The sequence below is a fragment of the Aegilops tauschii genome, chromosome 2 (assembly GCF_002575655.3).
Source record: "Aegilops tauschii subsp. strangulata cultivar AL8/78 chromosome 2, Aet v6.0, whole genome shotgun sequence".
Taxonomy (NCBI): domain Eukaryota; kingdom Viridiplantae; phylum Streptophyta; class Magnoliopsida; order Poales; family Poaceae; genus Aegilops; species Aegilops tauschii.
In genome coordinates this window covers 435,578,753-435,599,701 of record NC_053036.3, presented here as the reverse complement: position 1 = coordinate 435,599,701, position 20,949 = coordinate 435,578,753, and the positions used below count along the sequence as shown (strand labels likewise).

The following is a 20,949-nucleotide window of genomic DNA, read 5'->3' as shown; positions in this document are numbered from 1 at the left end:
TCTACCACTTGTATGAGCATGACAAGAGGAGACCTACACGTGCGCTCCTCCTCCTCGCCACGCCTCGTCACGACGCGCCGCGGGTTGTGGGATTGAGCCGAGCCGAGGACAGAGCTATGCACGTTGTCTACATTTTTGCTGCTCGGGAAAAATTAATGAGTCATTAATTAATAATTAACGGACGCGTTAATTACTGAACCGTTTCCGATTCTTTTGGATCGTGACGACTCAGACGTGGGGTTTACTCCCACGACCTGCCCGGCCCGCACTATATAGTCAGGCAGACGTCTACCCTAGCCGCCGCCGCTTCGTATGGTTTCTCACCACCGTTCCAGATCATTGCGCTGCCAAGCAAGTCTTCTCCATCCCTCCTTTCGGCGTGCACCGGCAGAAGGGACAGCAGGCCTCCGGAACCCCGCCTCTCGTGATCCTGTACGGGAGAGGGGCGATCAGGTTTTTGGGGAGCGCACTCGCGCGACTGCTGGCAGCGACGACTTCGCAAACGATGACTTCTTCCCCGACCTCGGCAACCTCATCCTCGACGACATGGGCGACAACGTCAACGCCGGCGGTGCTGCTCCCGCTGCACCGTATGTGATTCTATCCTTCCTGTTCGAGATCGTGGTAGAATTCATGTTTCTAGTATGTGCCCTAGATGTGATCTGTTCATCTGCTATGCTAGTTCACATGATTAGTTTAATCTCTGCTGCTGTAGTCATGATTTATCTTTTGTTTATTCGGATTAAATCTCATAGTAATTTGCTCATATTTCCAACAAATAGTGAGGTACCCAGCATATGGTCCATTTTATGTTCCATACACAAGGGAATTGATCGTTTTAGCGCATCATTATCTACATACACCACAATGGAGGATGTTACAAAGTCTACCCTGTACTTATGATTCAGTTTATGTTCCATACACAAGAGAATATGATGCTTGTGCTTATTTACTTTCTTTGGTCGTTTTACTGCATCATGATCTGCATACGTCGCAGTGGAGGATGTTACAAAGTCTACACTGTACTTTTTCCAACGACCAAATGTGAACTGATTCTCATTCTTTTATATACATGATCCTTCCACACAACTAACATTGCCGCAGTTAAACAACGTTATTCTGGAAGGGTTAGACTCTGATTATATCATTAAAAGGTGAATTATCATGATCCAAATCAATGCCAAGCTCAGCACTAGACGGGTTACAGTCTGATTATTGACTATTTAATCTCTTCATATGATAATTATATTGTGTAACTCGAATTACCTTTTCAGTGCTCCCACAAATCCATTCTACCACGACTCACTCCTCAATTGGCATCAAAATTACTACACAATAGCTCCTAAACTTTCTGTACATGATTTCAATCATCCACTAATATACGAAATTCAGGCAATCTCAATACTAATATTATATATCTTCTTTTTTGGCCTCTTCCCTATCAACTCATACTTTATTTCTACATGTTCATAATGTTGCCATTCATCAGCAATTGCTGCACCTAAGGTCCTTTCAGTCACATTTTCAGGTTTACTTCATCGCTTGAGAGTTTGTACTTTGTGGTCGGTGGTGGAAAGGTGGAGCAAGAGGTCTCTCTCAAGCTGTGGGAGAACGAGTCTGCAGAGACGACGTTGAATTTTATCAAGGCGGCTTCATTTTGTTTTGAACTATGCAAGAGAGACAAGGTTGCTTCATTTGCAAGCTCAAAACTCTTTATGATTGTATTCTGCTTCTCTACCCAGTTCACTGAAAATATGAACCAATGCAATTGGTTGTTGGTGTTTGATCCCATTAGTAGTATGATCAAATTTATTTCGAGACATGCAGTCCCCAAATGCTCCACTCCCCACAATCTGACGAATGGGAGAGGGAAGCTGAGGCTATGGTCGTGCCGTTGTAGACAAACAGTTTAACACTGAGGTAATGTGATAAAAATAATCGTTTTTTCTCTCCCGTACGTATGGGTTTATGTATGTCTGCTACGTACAATTCATGTACTCCCTCTGTCCCAAAATAAGTGACTCAACTTTATACTAGCTTTACTATAAAGTTAGTACAAAATTCAGTCATTTATTTTGGGACGGAGGGAGTACTGTTCTGTCCTTGCACTGCTTTCTTCTACTCCCTCCGTAAACTAATATAAGAGCATTTAGATCACTAATTTAGTAATCTAAACGCTCTTATATTAGTATACAGACGGAGTAATATTTTTGTTGTATATTACTACGTTCAGTTGGTGTGAAATCCCCTAATTTTTGGTTAATCTAGGAAGTAAAAATAAGTTCAGTTTGTAGACTGTTTAAACCACTTTTAACTGAACTTGTACAAGCATCAAATCTAGGATATTTCAAGTCTCTTCACAAAAAATATATTACATAGCAATAATTTCATCTTATTGTTGTACCAATCCGATTATGAGGTGTATTCGTGGTGCTTTGAAGTGTAAAAATTGCAGTACTTTTCCTTCCTCTTTTTTTGTATTATTTTAGCTCAAGCTTACACTTGCTGACTGGACACTAAATAACATTCTTCTGTTTTTTTGTTGCAACGAGAGAATAATAATGAGATGCGCTGCTACATGGAGAACTTGGACCAATTGATAAGACACCAAATCTTGGGCACTAAATTATGTGTATGTAGTTGATCTGCATCTGAAATCTCTTTATAATAGTTGCGTATATTATAGTTAATTTCACCGATATCTGTGTATCTTTTGTTTGGTTATTTGGCCTGAACCTACAGTTCAAGGTTAGTAATTATTTGGTCCGAGCCTACTATTCCTTTCCATGTCTTGTATAATTCTCTTTTTAGACATGAAGAGTTCCCGGAGGTTGGATGGCAATTTGAAAATTCCAGTGTATGCTTCAAAGATGTATGCATATAATTTTGGAGTCTATTCATGTTGGTTCAGCATGTTTCTACTACACTCCACATCACACAGTATTTAGAGCAGAGGGCCTTCGATAGTGAATACTGCATAAAATGGTGTTGTTCCGTGGGATGCAGAATTTGTTGTTTCATTCATCCGCTATCCTTGGTGTTGTTTTACATAGCTTATACTCATTTGCTTTGTTTCAGCGGCAGGGTATACAACATAGGAAAACTTGACTAAGCTGTTCTGAAATTCTGGTTCCATTGGGTGATTTCTGTTTTCTTAATAAATTGGTGGGAGTGTGAGATAACTATTAAGCCAATTAGTTGCTGTGTACATTTAACAAGCGGGCAGTTGGGAGGTGATAATTATTTTTGTGTACACATAGTTTAGTCAGGGCATGCCCATGAACTGTTGCTTGCATATTGTATCATGTGAACGTAAGTGAATAAATCTTCCTTGGCTGAAATGTCATACCCGGTTTTGTGAAGTTTATATAAGCTTGCATTTTTTTGTTGCTTTGACCATTTTCTTCTTTTCCTTTGATAGCTAAGATGCACATGTAAAATCACATAATTGGATCCTTCGGAGCCTGGTAGATTCAGTACCAATTGTCGACTTAGCACTTACCATGTGCTGCATAATTGTTTCAGATTAGCATCCTTGTACAGCAGCAAATCAACTAGGAGCCTCTCCTGAGAAGCAAAGATGTGGATTGTCCACCTCGAAGGTTATAGTTGCTAAGAGCAACTCTAGCAGACCCCGCATCCCGCCCCGATCCGTAAAATAACCGCCAAAATGCGGGCCGGGGCGGAAAAACCCGCCCGATCAGACCCCGCATCCCGCCCCGGCCCGCAAAAATTTTTAGGGGGCGCGGCAAAATCCCGAGCCCAACTCGGGAAAATGCGGGTTTCCCCCTCGCGGCTGCGGTGCCCTGCATATAAGCGAAAGCGGTTGGTGGGGGGCATTTCATCCCGCACTTTCTCCCACCAACCACCTCTCCTCTCCCCTCGCGCGCCGCCGCCGGCCGCTGCCCAAGATTCCGGCGACCGCAGCCGGCAGGAGCACGCCGGAAGGCCGCCACGCGCACGAGGCCTCCCCCCTCCCCCCTGCTTCGGCGAGCCGCCGGATTTGCAGATCTGCGGCACTTCATCGCGGGCGGCCGGATTTGGCTTTTTCCGGCCGCCGGTTGCTGCCCCAAGCGATGGAGTGGTCGAGGAGCCTCTCCCACAGCCCAGGCAAGGGCGCATCGCAGCATGCAGGTGCGAGTTCGTCCGCCCGTCCACCGGGCTCGGCGCTCGCGCAGCGTCTTTGTGGCTTGCCGATGCCGCTCATAGAGTGCGCGACTGCACGCGGAAAGTGCTGCGGCTCACTTCGAGCACGCCGAAGCACCCCGGATGGCTGTTCTTCAAATGCGAAAACGACGGGGTACGTGCACTTGCGGTAGCTCGTTTCACAGTTCATTCTTTAGCTAAATTGCGGCGGCTCACTTCGAGCTTGCTCATTCTTTTGTGTAGGACGAAGGATGCTCATTTTGGTTTTGGGAAGGGCAATACATTGATTTATTGATAGAAAGAAATTTAATAGATGTTAGTGCACTCCTTAGTACAATCGAAGGCAATGATGCGGCTGCATGTGCAACTAGAGGGGAAGCAACATCTACTTCTTCCGAACCCAAGATGAAGAAAGAAGAATGCAAAATCAAGAATCCACAGATCAACAACGAATGCATGGAGAAGATATTAGTCCAACTAGTGGGAGCAGTTATGGAAATTGGAAATCTTCTAAAATGCATTCTTGTAGTTCTTGTTTTCTCTATTCTAGCAAAGATTTGGTGATACTTTTTGTATCCAATGTTCTCAAAGCAATGCAATATGCTAGATCAAATTGAGTTGCAAATTTAAGTTTTGCGGGCCGGGAGGAGATGCGCCAGATCAGACGCTGCAACCCCAACCCGTAAAAAAGCATATTCTGGGAATATCCTTTTTTACGGGTCCATTATGCGGGGTCTGCAACTGCGGCCGTCCGCGCCGACCCGCAAAGACGTTTTTTCCGCGGACTGCAAAAACGTTTTGCGGGTCGGGAGGATGCGGGGTCCGTTAGAGTTGCTCTAAAGAAGCTAGAGGAGATTTAGAATATTTTATCTCACAACTTTCACTTCATTAGCCCAATAATGAAAGCAGAAGTATGCATTAAATATACAAAGGTCGCCACAAGGTTTGCATAAGACGGTAATGTCCCATCTTTAAATCCTCCGACATTGTGCTAGAAACTAATTTTATTACTGACTGGACATATATGCCATGCATGTTTAGTACCTTGACTCTTTATTGAACATATAATTCTAGCTATGCAACCCGCCTACCGAGCGGCATCACGGTGCGCATGCGTTCTGGCCGCACGATCTGCCTCGCTGGCCCGATTTTACAGTGTTGTCGAAAATCCCGCGGTTAGTTTCTTTGAACATTGATCTTTCATGCTGCAGCGGATGACGTGTGGGGCTCCTTTCCTCGCGGGCCCGTTTGGCAGTTACATTGAGAAGAAACCTCAGGGTCTCGTCCGTTCTATGCGCTGTGGAATCGGGCGAGCGGCATCGCGGCGCGCATGCGTTCTGGCCGCACGATCTGCCTCGCTGGCCCGATTTTACAGTGTTGTCGAAAATCCCGCGGTTAGTTTCTCTGAACATTGATCTTTCATGCTGCAGCGGATGACGTGTGGGGCTTCTTTCCTCGTGGGCCCGTTTGGCAGTTACATTGAGAAGAAACCTCAGGGTCTCGTCCGTTCTATGCGCTGTGGAATCGGGTGAAAACCTAGCTGCAATCCCCTCACATCCTCGATCCCCAGACCCCATGCTTCGTCTCTCCTCTCCTCCTCACGACCACCGCCGTCGCCGCGCCCCTTCTCCTCCTCCTCCTCTGCCCAGCGCTGCCTCTCCTCCTCTCCTACTACTGGATCCTGCCAGATCCTCCCGTGTGCCGGCTTCTCCTCAAAGAGAAGGGTCACATCCCGCAGGAGAAGAGGGGCGGCGTGGCAAAATTGAGGAGTAGCGTTGCAGCTGGGTCTTGACGGTGGAGGTTGAGGAGCAGGGGAGGCCGGTTGTGGGGCGAAGGAGTAGCATGGCCGGTGACTGGGGCAAGAAGCAGCGGGACAGTGCTCCCATCGCACTGGGGTGGAGCTGCAGGGGAGAAGGGGTGGTCAGCCCTTGTTCATCATGGCCGCCATTGGCTTGCATGTATGCTCCGGCTAGGTTGTTCTTTCTCTAACTTAGGCTATGGTTGCAACCGTTGGCTGTTATGTTAGGTCTTGATGTATTTGCTTTTTTATAGGCTTATAGTTTGAAAAACCATATATAATGATTCCTAATTTGATGCCAATAGCTCGTGTGAGCATCCACAGTGATGGGTTCTTGTGCTGATTACCAGAGGCAACAACACAGTCGTGGAGTACATGTACATCAACGCCGACAGTGCCGGCAGCAACGACACGAGGTGGGCGATTTGACCAGCGCAACATTCTTGTGTGTTCATTTAGACATTCAGGAAAGAATCTGGTCCTTGTCTTTCCATGCACGCCTGTATATTTAGACATTCTTGTTTCTATGTATGCATACACATAGAAGATATTAAATATGTCTGAAACATGTGAAAGCATGCATATTTTTACTGGGCTCGAAACATATCGGACCTCTGCTGCTCACAATATCTAGGAGGAATTCTAAATGCCCAATTTGATCAATTTTTTAGTTTAATAAAGGTTGTCCCTGATTCTCAGTCTCTTAGGTACAATATGTTAGTTCAATAAAGGCCATTCCTGTCCTTAGTTTAATAGGTACAATGAGCTTTTCAGTTTGTCGTTCTCATCTTCCTTAGAGTGATTTTATTTTCGTCTTTATGCACACAACTTTTATGATTTCAGTCTCCAGATGAAGCTTTTGTGGCTAGCAATGAAAACTGCTTAAAGATGAGCCCGCCCAGCCACCTGTCATCCACGACCGTACTCCTCAAGCCATTCTTGTCTCTACAGGTAGGTGAGCTCTTTCCTCCTCCCCCCTCTCACTTTTGAATTTATGCTGGTAGATGTGTTTGCTGTGGGTTCTGCTGCTGCCAGGTTTGGCTGCTGCTTGGCCTAACTCTACTTGTGCTGCTGCTATGTGCTACTATATGTTGTTGGTTGCCTCCTTGGTTATTTGTGAATCTGAAAACACTTTGTGAGAAGCACGGATTGAAGAGAAGGCTATGAGCCAATGAGAAGAGCTTCATTTTCAGTTTTTGTTAAGAATTGATGAAGGACGTGTCATATGTTCAGTTGCTAACGTTCTCTCTATGATGTATGCACTTGTTGTTCATTGCATTGGAGGGAGAGGAAAACTCTTTGTGAGAAGCAAGGATTGAAGAGAAGGCTATGAGCCAGTGAGAAAACCTGAACTTTAGTTTTTTATTTAAGAATTGATGAAGGATATGTCATATGTTCAGTTACTTACATATTCTCTATGGTGTATGTACCTGTTGTTCATTGCATTCGAGGGAGAGGACAACAAGAGTAAGAAAGTCTTGTGGCGTGAAGGCAGTAGCACGCAGCGCCAAGTCAAGCGCATTGGCCTCGATGGCAAGAGACCAGTACCATCAGGTTCGCTTGACTGCTTGCTAGGTTAGTGGTTCATCTCTTATTCTTCTTCATGTAGGAAATATAAGGTGCACATATAGAAGAGTCCATACTGGGCATCCTTTTCTTTTTTAGTTTTTGCAATCCATGGCAAAGTGTGCTATATATTTTCATAATTCTTACCACTTACTTATTTTTTCAGCAGCATAGATTTAAATGCAGTAACGCGTGTTTATACTTTGCAGCCCGGCATTGAACAATACCCTTAATAAAGCTACATGGTGTACGCTAATTGTCATATTTTGACCGACAAATCTGTTTGAATAGATTATATAAGATTGATGTGATTATCGGATGATTGCAGTCTACCCCAGGGTGAGTTTATCCTTTTGGTTTATGCAAAAATGCTTATTTGGCTTCATGCGTAACATGATTTTTCAGCATCTAATATTTGTTCTGTCCAACAGAGTACACGAGAAAGAAGTGCTACTGCTACATTACTGCTGCTTGCCAAGGGAAAAGAGAGTTCCATTGTAAAATAAGATGCCAGGTATTGAGGGCTAGACTGTACATGGCAAAGATTAATTTGTTATGGTGAAGCCAAAGCTTTAGTGTTTGAGTCATTGGGTGTCATCTTTGTTAACTTATTATTAAGCATATCTACTATGTACTTTGTTCCACATAAATGATTGAGAAAAACTCTGCTTTTTATGACATCATGACTCACTGTCATGTCTAAATATTTGAATCTTATATTGATGTTTCGACCGTGGATGCCAAAACATCACAGTTTGCCTGATAGAGTGAATCCATTATAAAATAAAGCTCCTTCCATCAATTAGATAGCTTTTATGAATTTGATTTTTCTATTTTGAAGATACATATTGGTTATTTGGATGCTTTCGTTTAAAGATTTGCATAGATCAATGAGGATTCGTGCGGCAGGGAGGGGACTGGTGATAGGAAACATGGGTCCAAGAAGAAATCAAAGAGCATGGTGAGTTGTTCTCCCTTTTGAAATTTAAAACCTAGACTAGAATCGGTCAATTGTAATTTGGCAATATGATTAGGATAGCATAATATTTTGCTACTACCTTGCTAATAGCTTCGCGAGGTAATTATGTCAGCTATATATGTGTTTATTTTTTTACTGTAGTGAGATAGCTTATTTTAATTTAGAAAATAGAAACATGAAGTGTGGTTATAAGAATCTAATAACAGATGTTCTTAGCATGAACAAGCTCTGTAATGTACCTACTGACTAATAGCACAATCAAATCCTTCCTGAGCTTCGTATGTCAGTCATGACTTGGCATGCCCGGTTTTACTTTACGAAGAGTAGTATGTGGTGCTCTAATATTCAACCGTGTTCTTGAATTGGGAATTATGTTTATAATAGTTAAAGTGCTTGTGTGTTAGTCTGATGTATATAAGTGAAAGAAAATAAAAAAACGGATGGAGGAAGGGAACTTCTTGCTTTTCTTTTCCTTTTGTTTCTCTGTTTGATAATTACTCCCTATGATGGGAAGGTTTGAGAATAGAAACGTCCTACTCTTTTATCCCTTTTAGTGTGAACGGCTCGACGGCAAGCGTGGCTATTTGCTCCTCACTCTATTGGTTGTGTCTCTGTCTTCCCCGTGCGTTGCGCCACACGCCTATTTGTGGCTTGCGTGCTGCTGCTGCTGCTGCTGCTGCGTTTATGGTGTGTTGGCTTGATGTGTGTGTGTGTGTGTGCACTAGCTAGGCGAGGATCACTGGCTCACTTCTCTCTCTCTCTGTAGCTTCTTAGGGAAAAAATAATTTTCCTCTCGCCTGGATCATGCTTCTAGCATCTTCCCAGGCAGGTAGATGTTTCCAAGATCAAGAGAGAAAAGGTTCTTGCATGTATATACTTTTAGGTGACACATGACCAGAAGTCTTTCCTATGAAAATCATGTGGTCTTGTGACGCCCCAACCCTTTTCTTCAGAAATTTGCGATGTGTTTATGCATGTCTGTGTTGTGATGTGCTCATGTGCATATGAGCATGATTTGTTCTGGCACTTTAGGCATTAGCACACCTATAATACCATTTTATAATATCTGACAATTGTATATTTATATTGGCTGCGCCTAGCTTTTGGGATATAATTTCGAAGGGTATTCTTCCCATATGATCAGTTCTGCGGCGTGCACTCATTTTTACTGCGATGAATGGTGTCTAAGTCTCCCTCTCTCTCTCACTCTCTGTGTGTGCCACTCTCTCTGAGATTTGAAGGTAAGTTATTATTTCCTGTTATCAATCATGGGGATGTTACGATTTCTATTTATTTCTGCGGTGGCCAATAAAATCTAACAAGAAGTTGTTATCCACCTCCTTCCATGATGGCAAACCTCCAACTATTGTTTCTTTTCCGGTAGGATATGCATTTGATCCAGTCCATGTCTTGGCCTCTTTTTGATGTGTGTATTGCTATGTTCTTCTTCCAGGTATTGTTCAATCCATCAGTAGCCAGCGGATGTCGTGCTGTGATTAAGGTTTGCCACCTTCCTCTGCTACATCGCTTAGTTTTATGGGCCATTCTTAGAATACTATGTGCTTGCTCTTTTTGGCTGTGGCATGTGAATATGATGCTTACCAACATTATTGTAGAATTTGTTTCTCGGTGATGTAAAACTTATAGCTATTAAAGGAAGCCCTTGGTTTGTGTTAGGTACTTGTGACATTTGGTGGAACTGTATGACAAATAGTGAAAGAATACAAATTACCAATGGTGTAGTTACATAGAGAGAAGATACTCACATAGCAACTGTAGCAGCTCCACCCATAGGCCGAGCTGGCCCCTCTGCATAAACCTGAACATAATATGGGACATCAAATGAGTGTTGCACGGAGACAAAAGGAAGAGAAACTGAATCCACTTAGTGCAACAGTTAGATGGCCATATTGGGTGACTAACCGTGCTATCTGTGCAGACTACAAGGCTGTAACGTTCCAACATCGACTTTCGACCGAAGTTACACCAATTCAAGAGGGAGGTTGTTCCACCATAACATGCATTAGTGGAGTCATACTTCCTCAATGTCAGTATTACCACTTTCCTGTATTTGTGACAAGTGTCAACAGTAGTGACTGAGTGAGTGAGACTGAGACTGAACTAACAAACAACTAAAAGAACTGGAAAACGTGAATTCATCAAGATCAAGGTTTAGAGGGTGAATATATGTGGGATGCTATTCCATGATTTACCTCAAAAAATTGCATCAGCCACGTTTTGATGGATTTACTTTTGTCTATCACTGTCTCGCTACCAACAGCAAGGTGGCCAATTAGCTTCAAATCAATGTGGTACTTTTCCAGCAGGGATTTGACAATTGTCAAGCTGACACAACTTTCCAACTTGAGCATTCAGATACCGAACAGAGCATTGCATTAAATATATATGTATTTGATCTAATTGCTTAGTAAATTCTACTCATCAAGAAGTCGTCCCCAAATTGCCTCTCCCTCCATACAGAGCTGCCTTGCCGTGCACACCAGGTTCGACCAGATCGAGAACGCGCCCTTCCTCTGACCGAGACGATGGCCTGCAACTCTCAACCAGACCATACTCACCAAAATGACGAACAACAAAAACAATATCACCACTAAAACCTTTTGACGGAATCGAAAGACACCACCACAACCTACTGACATGAACATCACCACCGACAATCCAACGCCACATCATCACCACACAAACTGGATAAGAAGCAAGATAAATCCTCATAGAAGAAAAGAAATGCCATACCGTGCTGCCCCAAAAGACACAACAGAGGAAGCAGAAAAAGACCCGGCGTAGAGCAGCCTCCCCAGCCTGAAGAAGCAATGAAGATCCCCACTGAAATGGTCAGAACAATTTTTTAGAGCAAACATAGTAAAACAAAATCCGTTTTTACTGAAATCTCAAGCATGTTTTGGCTGTTTTCTGCAACAACAGCAACAAAAAAAATCACTATCAAAGAAGACAGGGAGTGCAGAAGCTACCATACCTGCAGATATACTTGTGAAGGTGGAGTCACCGACAAGACAGTGAGATCGCCGGCAAGGAGACCCACCTCTGCCCAAAGACACCGGCTCCCACGCACTGCTGGGATGTGGGCAACCACGAGCATGCTCGTCGGGAGGCATCCTCAATCGCTGGCGATGGCTGCCTTCCCTGAAAACGAGGGCTCTGCTGGTGAGGTCCGAGATCCCGATTGGAGAGGAGAGGAGGTGGCGGCCGCTCAAGCCGACGCTGGCAACAGGCGGTCGGCTCGAGTGTCCGGGCCTGCCATTGGGCAGCGCCACAGCACAGGAGGCGGAGCCCCTCTTGCTCCCGAACAACGGTGCGCATCAGCGGAGGCTGGAAAACTTGGGGCAGGGAAGAGAAAGAGGGGAGAGGTGCCAGCCACCATGCGCTGGGATTTCAAGATCGGAGGAGGAGAGAAGCGAGGGGAAGAAGGAGCGAAGAGACGACAGTGCAGAGGAGCGACACGTGCTGCACGTCGTCCTCCTATCCCCACGCCACTTTGCACTACACCGCTTAAAGAAACGGCCAACAAGACCGGAAACTCCGAAGAGTACCCGAGTTCGCTTGCTCTCATTCAAAAGTGTCCATCCCACGTCAGCCTCTCCAATGCATCCCGTATTTGATTTTTGTATTAGGTCTAATTAATCCCAACCCATTAGAAAACTTACGATGTGCTAGGGCATTTTTTGCATGGCCAACATGAACAAATCCCAATTTTCAAATTGTAAATGTAGTCACATTTTTTGCATGGTGAACATGAACAAATCCTAATTTGCAAATATTTAAATGTAATCATCATTTGCACAACGAACATGAAAATTTCTTATTTTGCAAATTATGAAATGTTATCGTCCCAAATCTGCTAGGATAGGCCTTTTTTTGCACCGCTAACATGAACAGAAACAATTTGCAAATTGGGATTTGAAACCATCCTTTCTTAATTAATCTTAAATCTGTTAGACAAATGAACATGCAGAGCATTTATTGCACCTGAATTTACAACTGTCCATTTAACCACAACCACTAAACGCGCCCGAGCGCCATTCCTCCGCACTCCCAACAAACCGAGATTGCCAGATGTGCACGGGCATCATGGTGCCTGTTAAAAAAATCATTTTTTACAGCTCAAAAAAAATTGAAACCTTTTGTAAACACGCACACACACATATATACTATATATGTGCAAAAAATTATAACATTTTGCTTTCCCACGTAGTGTAAAAAAAGACAAATATGTATTTTCAAATGGGACGGAATTTTGTTTTTTTGTATAGCTTTCAAATTATATTTCTTTTTGAAACAAAATTCCATGGATCCGTAGTGAATACATGGAAGTTTCCACAGAATTATTTTTGATTTTTTTACTTTTAAATATGGTTTTTGCATTTTTTTAAGGGCACCATGGTGCCCGAGCACACAAACTTCACACTCCAACAAAACGGGCCATCGCACTTGGGAGGGACGAGTGCTTTTAAAAAAACATGAGAGGAAAGTGTCAAAACTGATGTCAGAAATAGTCGTTCCCAGGAGTTTTAACCCCAGGGAGTTTAGTGATTTAGGTGATTGTGTTACATGATGGTTAAAGATAATCAGTGAGAAGACTTTTATGCTTGCTACATATTAACTTACTTTGGTGCTAATATATTCAAGTCTTTTTAGTGCTTTTCAGTACAATCTATACCAGTTTCATTTTGGAATCAACTGAAGACGACGTAAGTAAGATATATTGTAGAGCACCTTGACGATACACTTTACAATCCGAAGACATTTTGAGAGCTTAGACAACGAGTTCGGTCATATGGATTCGTGTGTTCGCCAATGACAGCCCACTGGACACACCTACCATGAAGAGCTACTTAGTCGATGTGGTCATTTGAACTGTCAAAGCATCTTATATTTAGGAACAGAGGGAGTAATATATAGCGTTCTCTATAAAAATTATACCTAAGTATCTATTTCTTTATGCTTTAAGGATTTTATTATCAATCTCTAAACCACTCTTATTTGCATGGTTTGAATGCTTGGTTCGCTCTTGCTTTTTGTGTCAGCTGTGCAACGGGTCAAAAGTGTTGGAACAAGTTAGGATCCCAACAAAAATGCTTTTGGATGCTATGATGCAACAGATTGGCCTTCCAAATCGTAGTGTACTCAACACAGAAAGTAAAAGGAATGTTGGTGTCGACGCAACCATTCAGTTATGTCCATCTAAGCACCAACTAAGCAATGAACTTTCAAGGAAATCAATATCCATCTATGTCTACGAAAATCTCGAAGAAGCTGAAGATCGGCTGGAAAATGAAGCTATTAGGTTTATGGAAGTCTCTTACAACAAAGTGGTGCAAGACTTCAACTATGATAAGTTCCAGCTGGTTCAACAAAAAAAAATCTCTAAAACAGGAGCTTAAAGAAAATAAGTAATAATGGACTATCTAAGCAGCAGTTGGTGCAGTATTCCGGGCGGGGATCGCATGAAAGTGAAAGAACTTTACCATATAAGAGATACCAACTTCATAACAGGATCAACACCCGAAGACATCGATTTTAACCATACTCTATCGCAAATAAGATATCTTGCAGAGCTCCTCAACGATACGATTACAATCAAACGACATTCTATTAAAAAAGGGTATTATTGGGGACTGGATGATGATATGGAAGGCATTTCTGCTTTTGGCATTGGCAGCCCATCGAACACACCCACCATGAAGAGTTGCTTAGACAATGAAGTCATTTTCGGTACCGATGACACATGCAACGATGATTCTACCTGATGTTCATCACTGCGTATATCACTCATCGTAAGAGAGATGACCAAACCTATCTATATGATGCATCTCTACTTATGTAGCTTGCTTACTAAAAACAATGTAAATAAGCTACCATAAATTGTAACGTTGTGTATCAACATTATACCTTAGTATCTATTTCCTTATCTTCCAATCAGTGTCTAAATATTCTTACGTGCATGGTTTTCAATGCTAGGTTGCTCTCGCCCTTTGCGCCATCGGCTCAAAGTACTCATTATTTCAATATCTGTCTGAGTTTTCCTATCACCACTCTTACAATACTTGGCTTGCTGCCGGCCTTTGCGCCATTGGCGCAATGGGTCATCTAGTATAGACAAAGCTTTGAGGGATGAAGCGTTTGGGAGCCCGGATGAAGAATGCTTCTGAGGCGGAGAAAGAGAAGTGATGAGAATACTTCCAAACCGCTCTGAATTTTTATTTTGGCAAACTCGGACTCCTTGTTTGATAAAATACATCTGAAGAGCATTTTTGCGCACTGTTCAAATAAACTCCTCATTTTTGTGTCTCTGTCAAACAATGCATTTCAAATAATCAGGTTATTGTCCTGGGGATATTTCGACAAATGTTGTACTTATCATCCTAGATACTCCCTATTCATTACCTATATCACATTCCCATTTTATTTCTTTGGGGAATAGCACATATTGTATTTCCATTTTTAGTTTCTTTAGTTGTTTGAATTAAAAAAAGGTGTAGACAAACAAAAGCTATAGAAAAGGATACAAATTAAATAGAGGTGGAATTTGAAAAATGGATTGAATTGGCAGGACGTGCGTTGCACGTGCACGCTTACTAGTATAGGCCAAACAGATCTCAACTAACCTTTAGTCTAGCCTAGCCTAGGACCCTAGGTCTAACTAACTACTCCCTCCGTTTCAAATTACTCGTCATGGTTTTAGTTATTTGGAACGGAGGGAGTACATTATATATACAGAGGTTTTTTTCTCTAAGAGTATGCCAGTAGCGTACCATAATTTTATAGAAGGCAACAAAAAAATTACAAGAGGCTGACCTCCGATGCGAACATCAGATGCAGCACACCCACACCACATTACACATAGCACCTAGCCTACTCTCTCAAAAACGATCTAAGCCACGTGCACCAGCCTCCTTCCACTCAGCAAGCTCGCTAAAGCTCATGCCAACCAGTTGCCGATGGGACCTAATGTGCTTGTTCCTATGAAACACCCTCGCATTCCGTTGTTTCCACACAGCCCAGGCAATCGTGATAACCATCGAGTCGAATCCCCTTTTGTGCACTCCACTGAACCTCGTTCTTTCCTTCAACCACCAGCAGTGGACTTGTCCTCCGTTGTGGGGCACCTCACATTTATCCTGCATTGCGAGAAGCATAGGTGCCAAACCTCACGGCCATAGACGCAATTGATCAAAATGTGGTCAACATTGTCCTCCTCCTGAAGGCAAATGTTGCATGCGGAGGTCTCATCCCGAAGGCCATGGCGAGCCCTCCTATCCGATGTCCAGAGGTGGTACTGGACATTTAGGCATGTGAAAATTTTGCACTTGAGTGGAGCCCAACTTCTCCAGATGCACTTGGCATAAGGGAAACGCACAAGGCCTTGGCAGAGTTGCCTGTAAACCGAACCTGCAGTGTATGAGCCCGATGCTGCGCACAGCCAGGAGCAGTGGTCGGATGCGTCCTCCTCATAAGGAACCCCGTTGATCGCCTGGATGAGGTGCGTAAGCTGCAGGTGAGCCGTGAAAGAGATAGGATTGCAGCGTCGTCGGAGATGATGTCTAGGCTGGAAGGAAAACCTTCGAATGTTGTGAAAGCAAGGTTTTTAATTTCGTAAACAAAACAATTTCAGGCCTCACTGACATATGCGAAATTTCCAAAACAAAATCATAGGATTTTAAGATTTTAAACTTCATTGAATGTTAACATAATTTAAATTTATTTTAAAATTAGTTTGAATCTGGCTCGAAATTTTGAATTAAAAATATTTCAAACCCCATCAGAATATGTGAAATTTCAATAATTTTAATGAAAATTCGTTGAAATTTTTAACCTTGGTTGTAAGCAACAAGCCCATAGGTGTTTGACATGAGCGCCGACGGATCGATGCCTCTATTCGCTACGTCCCTATGACCGATCGCTTTGCTTGCAACGAAGATCCTTTGCTCTGGATTCTGGAAATGTGTGTTTTTATAATGCTTATCGCTGGTCTATGATCTTGTCCACTTGTGTGCCTTATTTTTGCGGGCATGTTGTGATGATTTTTGTCCTTTTTTCATTAATTAACTATAAGCAAATTCTCTTTTAATAAATCTGGCCCTAAGTAACCGCGTTTCAAAATAAGTTTGGGAATCATGGCATTTGTCTGGCCTTTTTACGGCATGATTTGTTGCAGTTCAAGTCTAGTTCAGGCGCAATTTCTCAAACTTCGAGATTAAGATGTACTCCTTCCCTTTTGTAATATAATATAAGAGCATTTTTAACCCTAGTACTAGTACGTAGCATTAGAATTTGACTGCCCGTGGTGGGTAGGTCTTATATGTTCAACAAGCGTATCGCTGTTCCCAAGCTATATGTGTATACATCATCTGAAGCTGACCAATAATCTAGTTTAAACTTTGAACACAAAACTAACAAACGACCGATAATCTAGTTTGAACTTTGAACACAAAAGTAACAAACGGCATGATCTCGTATTCTGGTAGATCGGATGAAATCAGTTGTGGAGTGGCAGTGTTGGAGCGTTCGATGGCCGGCCGGCGGGCTCAGGAGCTCCACTCGGGCCCGAAGTATCTGGCGTTGGGCCTCCTTGTTCTTGCTTCCCTGCGTCCGGATCCTTCCACTCCCGCCGTCAAGCCTCCACGCGGTCTCAACTCGGAGCTCTCGGGCTCCTCCACGACCGGCAGCGAGGCTACCCGGCACGTGAAAGCGGCGAATTCCGCGGCCTGCGTCCTCAGCCTGGCGACGGACGCGGCGTGCCTTTGGAGCGGCTCCACCAGTTTCTCGGCCCCCGGCCTACCCACGAACGCCGCGGCCGTGTGCTCGGCGTTCTTCGCCTCCTCCTCCGCTCTGTCGAGCAGGCGGAGGGCGGTCTCCTCGGCGAGCGCGGTCGCGGCGGCGAATTCCCTCGTGGGCACCAGCTTCCCCACCGCAAGGTCCGCCTCCGTGACGGCGGCGAACTGCCGCAGGATCTCTGCCCCCTCGGTGAATTCCTTCTCGCCCTTGGCGAATCTCTGCACCGCCTTCTCCCACGCCATCGTCGGACGGATCATTGCGCCGCGCCCTAATCAACTCGTAAGTTCGACGGACTACGGTGTTGGATGGCAGGACGCGGAAATGCAGCGGCGTGAACTTGGGTTACATTGGACGCGCGTCCCTGCTGGCTTATATGGCCGACCACTCCGACTGTCAGCGGGATCGTGGCGCGTACGTGTGTCGTGTACGAGTTAGTCTCGGATTACCATCTCCAGATGAACGCGGGTCTGAAATACGTTACGGGCAGCGTGACAGTACTGTTTTTTTTTAACTGAAAGGGGTTTCCCCCGCCCCAACTTTTTTATTAAAGCCAAGGCAAACCAAAGCAAAAGACTGTTCTGTTTTTGTGCGAGACGAAGCTGTTGGAGAAGGAGCTGGAGCAGTACAGGTGGAAGCTAGGGTTGGCAAATATGTGCGCGAAGGACTCAGAAGGAAGGAGCCGGGGGTGGCTATTTTCTGGAGGAGGGGTATCAATCTCTCTTTGCGATCGGTGGGTAGAAGGCACGTTGATGCGGACATAACGGAGTAGGATGGTTCAACCTGGAGGATTACTGGAGTATATGGGGAGTCGCAGTGGGGAAGAAAGAAGGAAACCTGGAGGACGATGCACTTGCTTAATCAGCAACATCAGGAGGGTAGGCCATGGCTATGTTTGGGTGATTTTAATGAGATCATGTCTAATGAGGAGAAGGGAGGTGGTGTGGACCCGATCGGAGGGGTGCATGAACCAGTTCAAGAAGGCGTTGGAGGAGTGCAAGTTGAGTGATCTAGGTTACGAGGGAGATGTTATCACTTGGTGGAACAACTGTACGCGTGCGGAAGGGTATATTTGTGGGCGTCTCGACCGGGCCACTGCCAACATGGAATGGTGCTCAAAGTTCCCGGAGTTCCGCGTTCGAAATGAGTTCCCGAGGCACTCCGATCACCGGCCGGTGGTGGTCGACATGGAGGAGATGGGGGACAGGGGGAGGAAGGGACAGGGATGCTTTCGCTTTGAAGCCCGGTGGTTGAAGGAAGAGGGTTGTGACTTGGTGGTGGAGGAAGCGTGGAGAAGAGTACGCGAAGGAGGAGTACTGGATGTGGCTGCGGCGCTGGAGGTCGTGGCTCGTGACCTCTCTAGATGGAGCAAGGATGTGGTGGGGGATACGGAAAAGAAGTTGAAGGAGGCTAAGCGAGAGTTGGAAGCTTGTAGAAAGCAAGGTGTCACACCGGAGAAGGTGGCTGAGGAGGTGAGGCTACGGTGTTTGGTTGATCATTTGGAGGAAGTTATTGATATTAAGTGGAGGCAACGTGCTCATGTTTGGTGGCTGAAGGAAGGGGATAGAATCACAAAGTTTTTCTTTCGATATGCCTCGGCGAGAAGGAAGGCCAACAGGATACGGAGGCTTAGGAGGGAGGATGGAGTAGTTGTAGAGGAAGGAAGAGAGCTCACTAACTATGTCGTGTCTTATTTTCAGGACCTGTTCACCTCCAATGGCAATGGCCAATATGATGAGCTTCTCCGGGCTGTTCCGGTGAAGGTGACTAGTGCTATGAATGATAGCCTTACTGCTGCATTCTCGGATATGGAAATCAAAACTGCTCTAGATTAGATTGGAGACCTCAAAGCACCGGGGCCGGATGGCATGCTTGCGGTGGTTTTCAAGAAATATTGGCAGTTGATGGGCAAGAACATCATTGATGAGGTGCGGCATGTTCTGGAGGGTGGTGAGATGCCAGCGGGTTGGAATGATACTCATGTGGTGCTAATACCTAAGGTAAAAAACCCTTCACGGATAAAGGATCTCAGGCCAATAAGTTTGTGTAATGTCCTGTACAAGATCATCTCCAAAGTTATGGCGAATCGCCTCAAGCTTATTCTGCCACAGATCATCTCGGATAATCAGAGTGCGTTTGTACCTGGACGGTTGATAACTGATAACATCCTCATGGCATATGAGATCTCACATTTCCTGATGAACAAACGGTCGGGGAAGGAAGAGTTTGCTGCGGTTAAAGTGGATATGAGCAAAGCATATGACCGGGTAGAGTGGGCTTTCCTTGAAGCGATGATGTATAAATTGGGGTTTGCAAGCAGATGGGTCAAGCTTGTGATGAAGTGTGTAACTTCGGTGAGGTACATGATCAAAATCAATGGGGATCTCTCCCAACAATTTGCGCCATCTAGAGGGCTCCGGCAAGGCGATCCAAGCTCTCCCTATCTGTTTGCCATTTGTGCTGAAGGACTGTCGGCTCTACTAAATGAGTCCCAACAGCGTGGTTCGTTTGGAGGCATACAAATCTGTCCGGGTGCGCCATCCACCTCACACCTGTTCTTTGCTGATGATTCGGTACTCCTGATGCCAGCGCGGGCTGCTGAAGCTGTGGAACTGCAACGTATACTCCAGGTCTATGAGAGGTGCTCGGGGCAGTGTGTTAATCACGAAAAATCGGCAGTAATGTTCAGTAAAAACTGCTCCGAACAGACCAAAGGAAATGTGAAAGGAGCCTTCGGCATTGCTAGTGAGGCGTATAATGAGAAATACCTGGGACTTCCAGTGTATATCGGCCGGTCTAAACGGAAGGCTTTTGCTTATCTAAAAGACCGGATATGGAACTATATGCAGATTTGGAATGAGAGGACTCTATCTCGACAAGGCAAGGAAATTCTGGTTAAGGGTGTTGCGCAGGCGGTTCCAACCTTTGCAATGTCAGTATTCTACCTCACCAAGTCCTTTTGCGAAGAGCTAAGTTCTATGATTGCGCGTTACTGGTGGAGCCAGCAAGATAAGGATAATAAGATCCACTGGATTGGGTGGCGAAAACTTACAAGGTCGAAGGGCGGGGGGGGGGGGGGCTTGGTTTCCGAGACATTCATGATTTTAACATTGCTATGCTTGCCAGGCAAGTGTGGCGTCTGATTGAAAATCCAGACAGCCTGTGCGCACAGCTATTGAAGGCCAAGTACTACCCGGATAGCTCCATTCTAGATGCGAGCCAGGTCACAAACATGTCCTACGCTTGGCGCATCATCACCTACGGAATTGACCTAGTCAAGCAAGGGATGATTGCTACCTCTTGAGCACTGCGTTCGTTTTCCCTTGAAAAGGAAAGGGTGATGCAGCAAAGTAGCGTAAGTATTTCCCTCAGTTTTTGAGAATCAAGGTATCAATCCAGTAGGAGGCCACGCACAAGTCCCTCGCACCTACACAAACAAATAAATCCTCGCAACCAACGCAATAAAGGGGTTGTCAATCCCTTCACGGTCACTTACGAGAGTGAGATCTGATAGATATGATAAGATAATATTTTTGGTATTTTTATGATAAAGATGCAAAGTAAAATAAAAGCAAAATAAAAGGCAATGGAAATAACTTGTTGTTGGAAGATTAATATGATGGAAAATAGACCCGGGGGCCGTAGGTTT

The 20,949-nt window shown here is 44.5% G+C and overlaps 2 protein-coding genes and 1 long non-coding RNA gene across 3 annotated transcripts; all 3 read left to right on the top strand.

Moving 5' to 3' along the window:
* The first annotated feature begins 6,827 nt into the window (after positions 1–6,827).
* Positions 6,828–10,678, top strand: LOC120973544 (uncharacterized). Its single transcript, XR_005768602.3, has 6 exons — positions 6,828–7,519; positions 7,720–7,849; positions 7,942–8,024; positions 8,387–8,471; positions 9,943–9,990; positions 10,429–10,678. It is a non-coding gene; the product is annotated as an uncharacterized lncRNA (long non-coding RNA).
* A 7,725-nt stretch (positions 10,679–18,403) lies between these two features.
* Positions 18,404–19,135, top strand: LOC141041099 (uncharacterized). Its single transcript, XM_073507212.1, has one exon. The coding sequence runs from the start codon at positions 18,404–18,406 to the stop codon at positions 19,133–19,135; it is 732 nt and encodes a 243-aa protein (XP_073363313.1).
* A 69-nt stretch (positions 19,136–19,204) lies between these two features.
* Positions 19,205–20,604, top strand: LOC141041098 (uncharacterized). The gene is made up of 4 exons (XM_073507211.1): positions 19,205–19,567; positions 19,890–19,919; positions 20,009–20,232; positions 20,427–20,604. Exons 1-4 carry the CDS (start codon positions 19,205–19,207, stop codon positions 20,602–20,604), a joined length of 795 nt encoding a protein of 264 aa, XP_073363312.1.
* Positions 20,605–20,949: the final 345 nt, after the last annotated feature.

Coding starts and splice junctions, on each gene's coding strand:
- LOC141041099 (XM_073507212.1), top strand. CDS start 18,404: ATGGAATGGTGCTCAAAGTTCCCGGAGTTCCGCGTTCGAAATGAGTTC.
- LOC141041098 (XM_073507211.1), top strand. CDS start 19,205: ATGGGCAAGAACATCATTGATGAGGTGCGGCATGTTCTGGAGGGTGGT. Junction 19,568..19,889: donor TGAGCAAAGCATATGACCGG/GTAGAGTGGGCT, acceptor TCCTGATGCCAG/CGCGGGCTGCTGAAGCTGTG. Junction 20,233..20,426: donor GCGGTTCCAACCTTTGCAAT/GTCAGTATTCTA, acceptor TATGCTTGCCAG/GCAAGTGTGGCGTCTGATTG.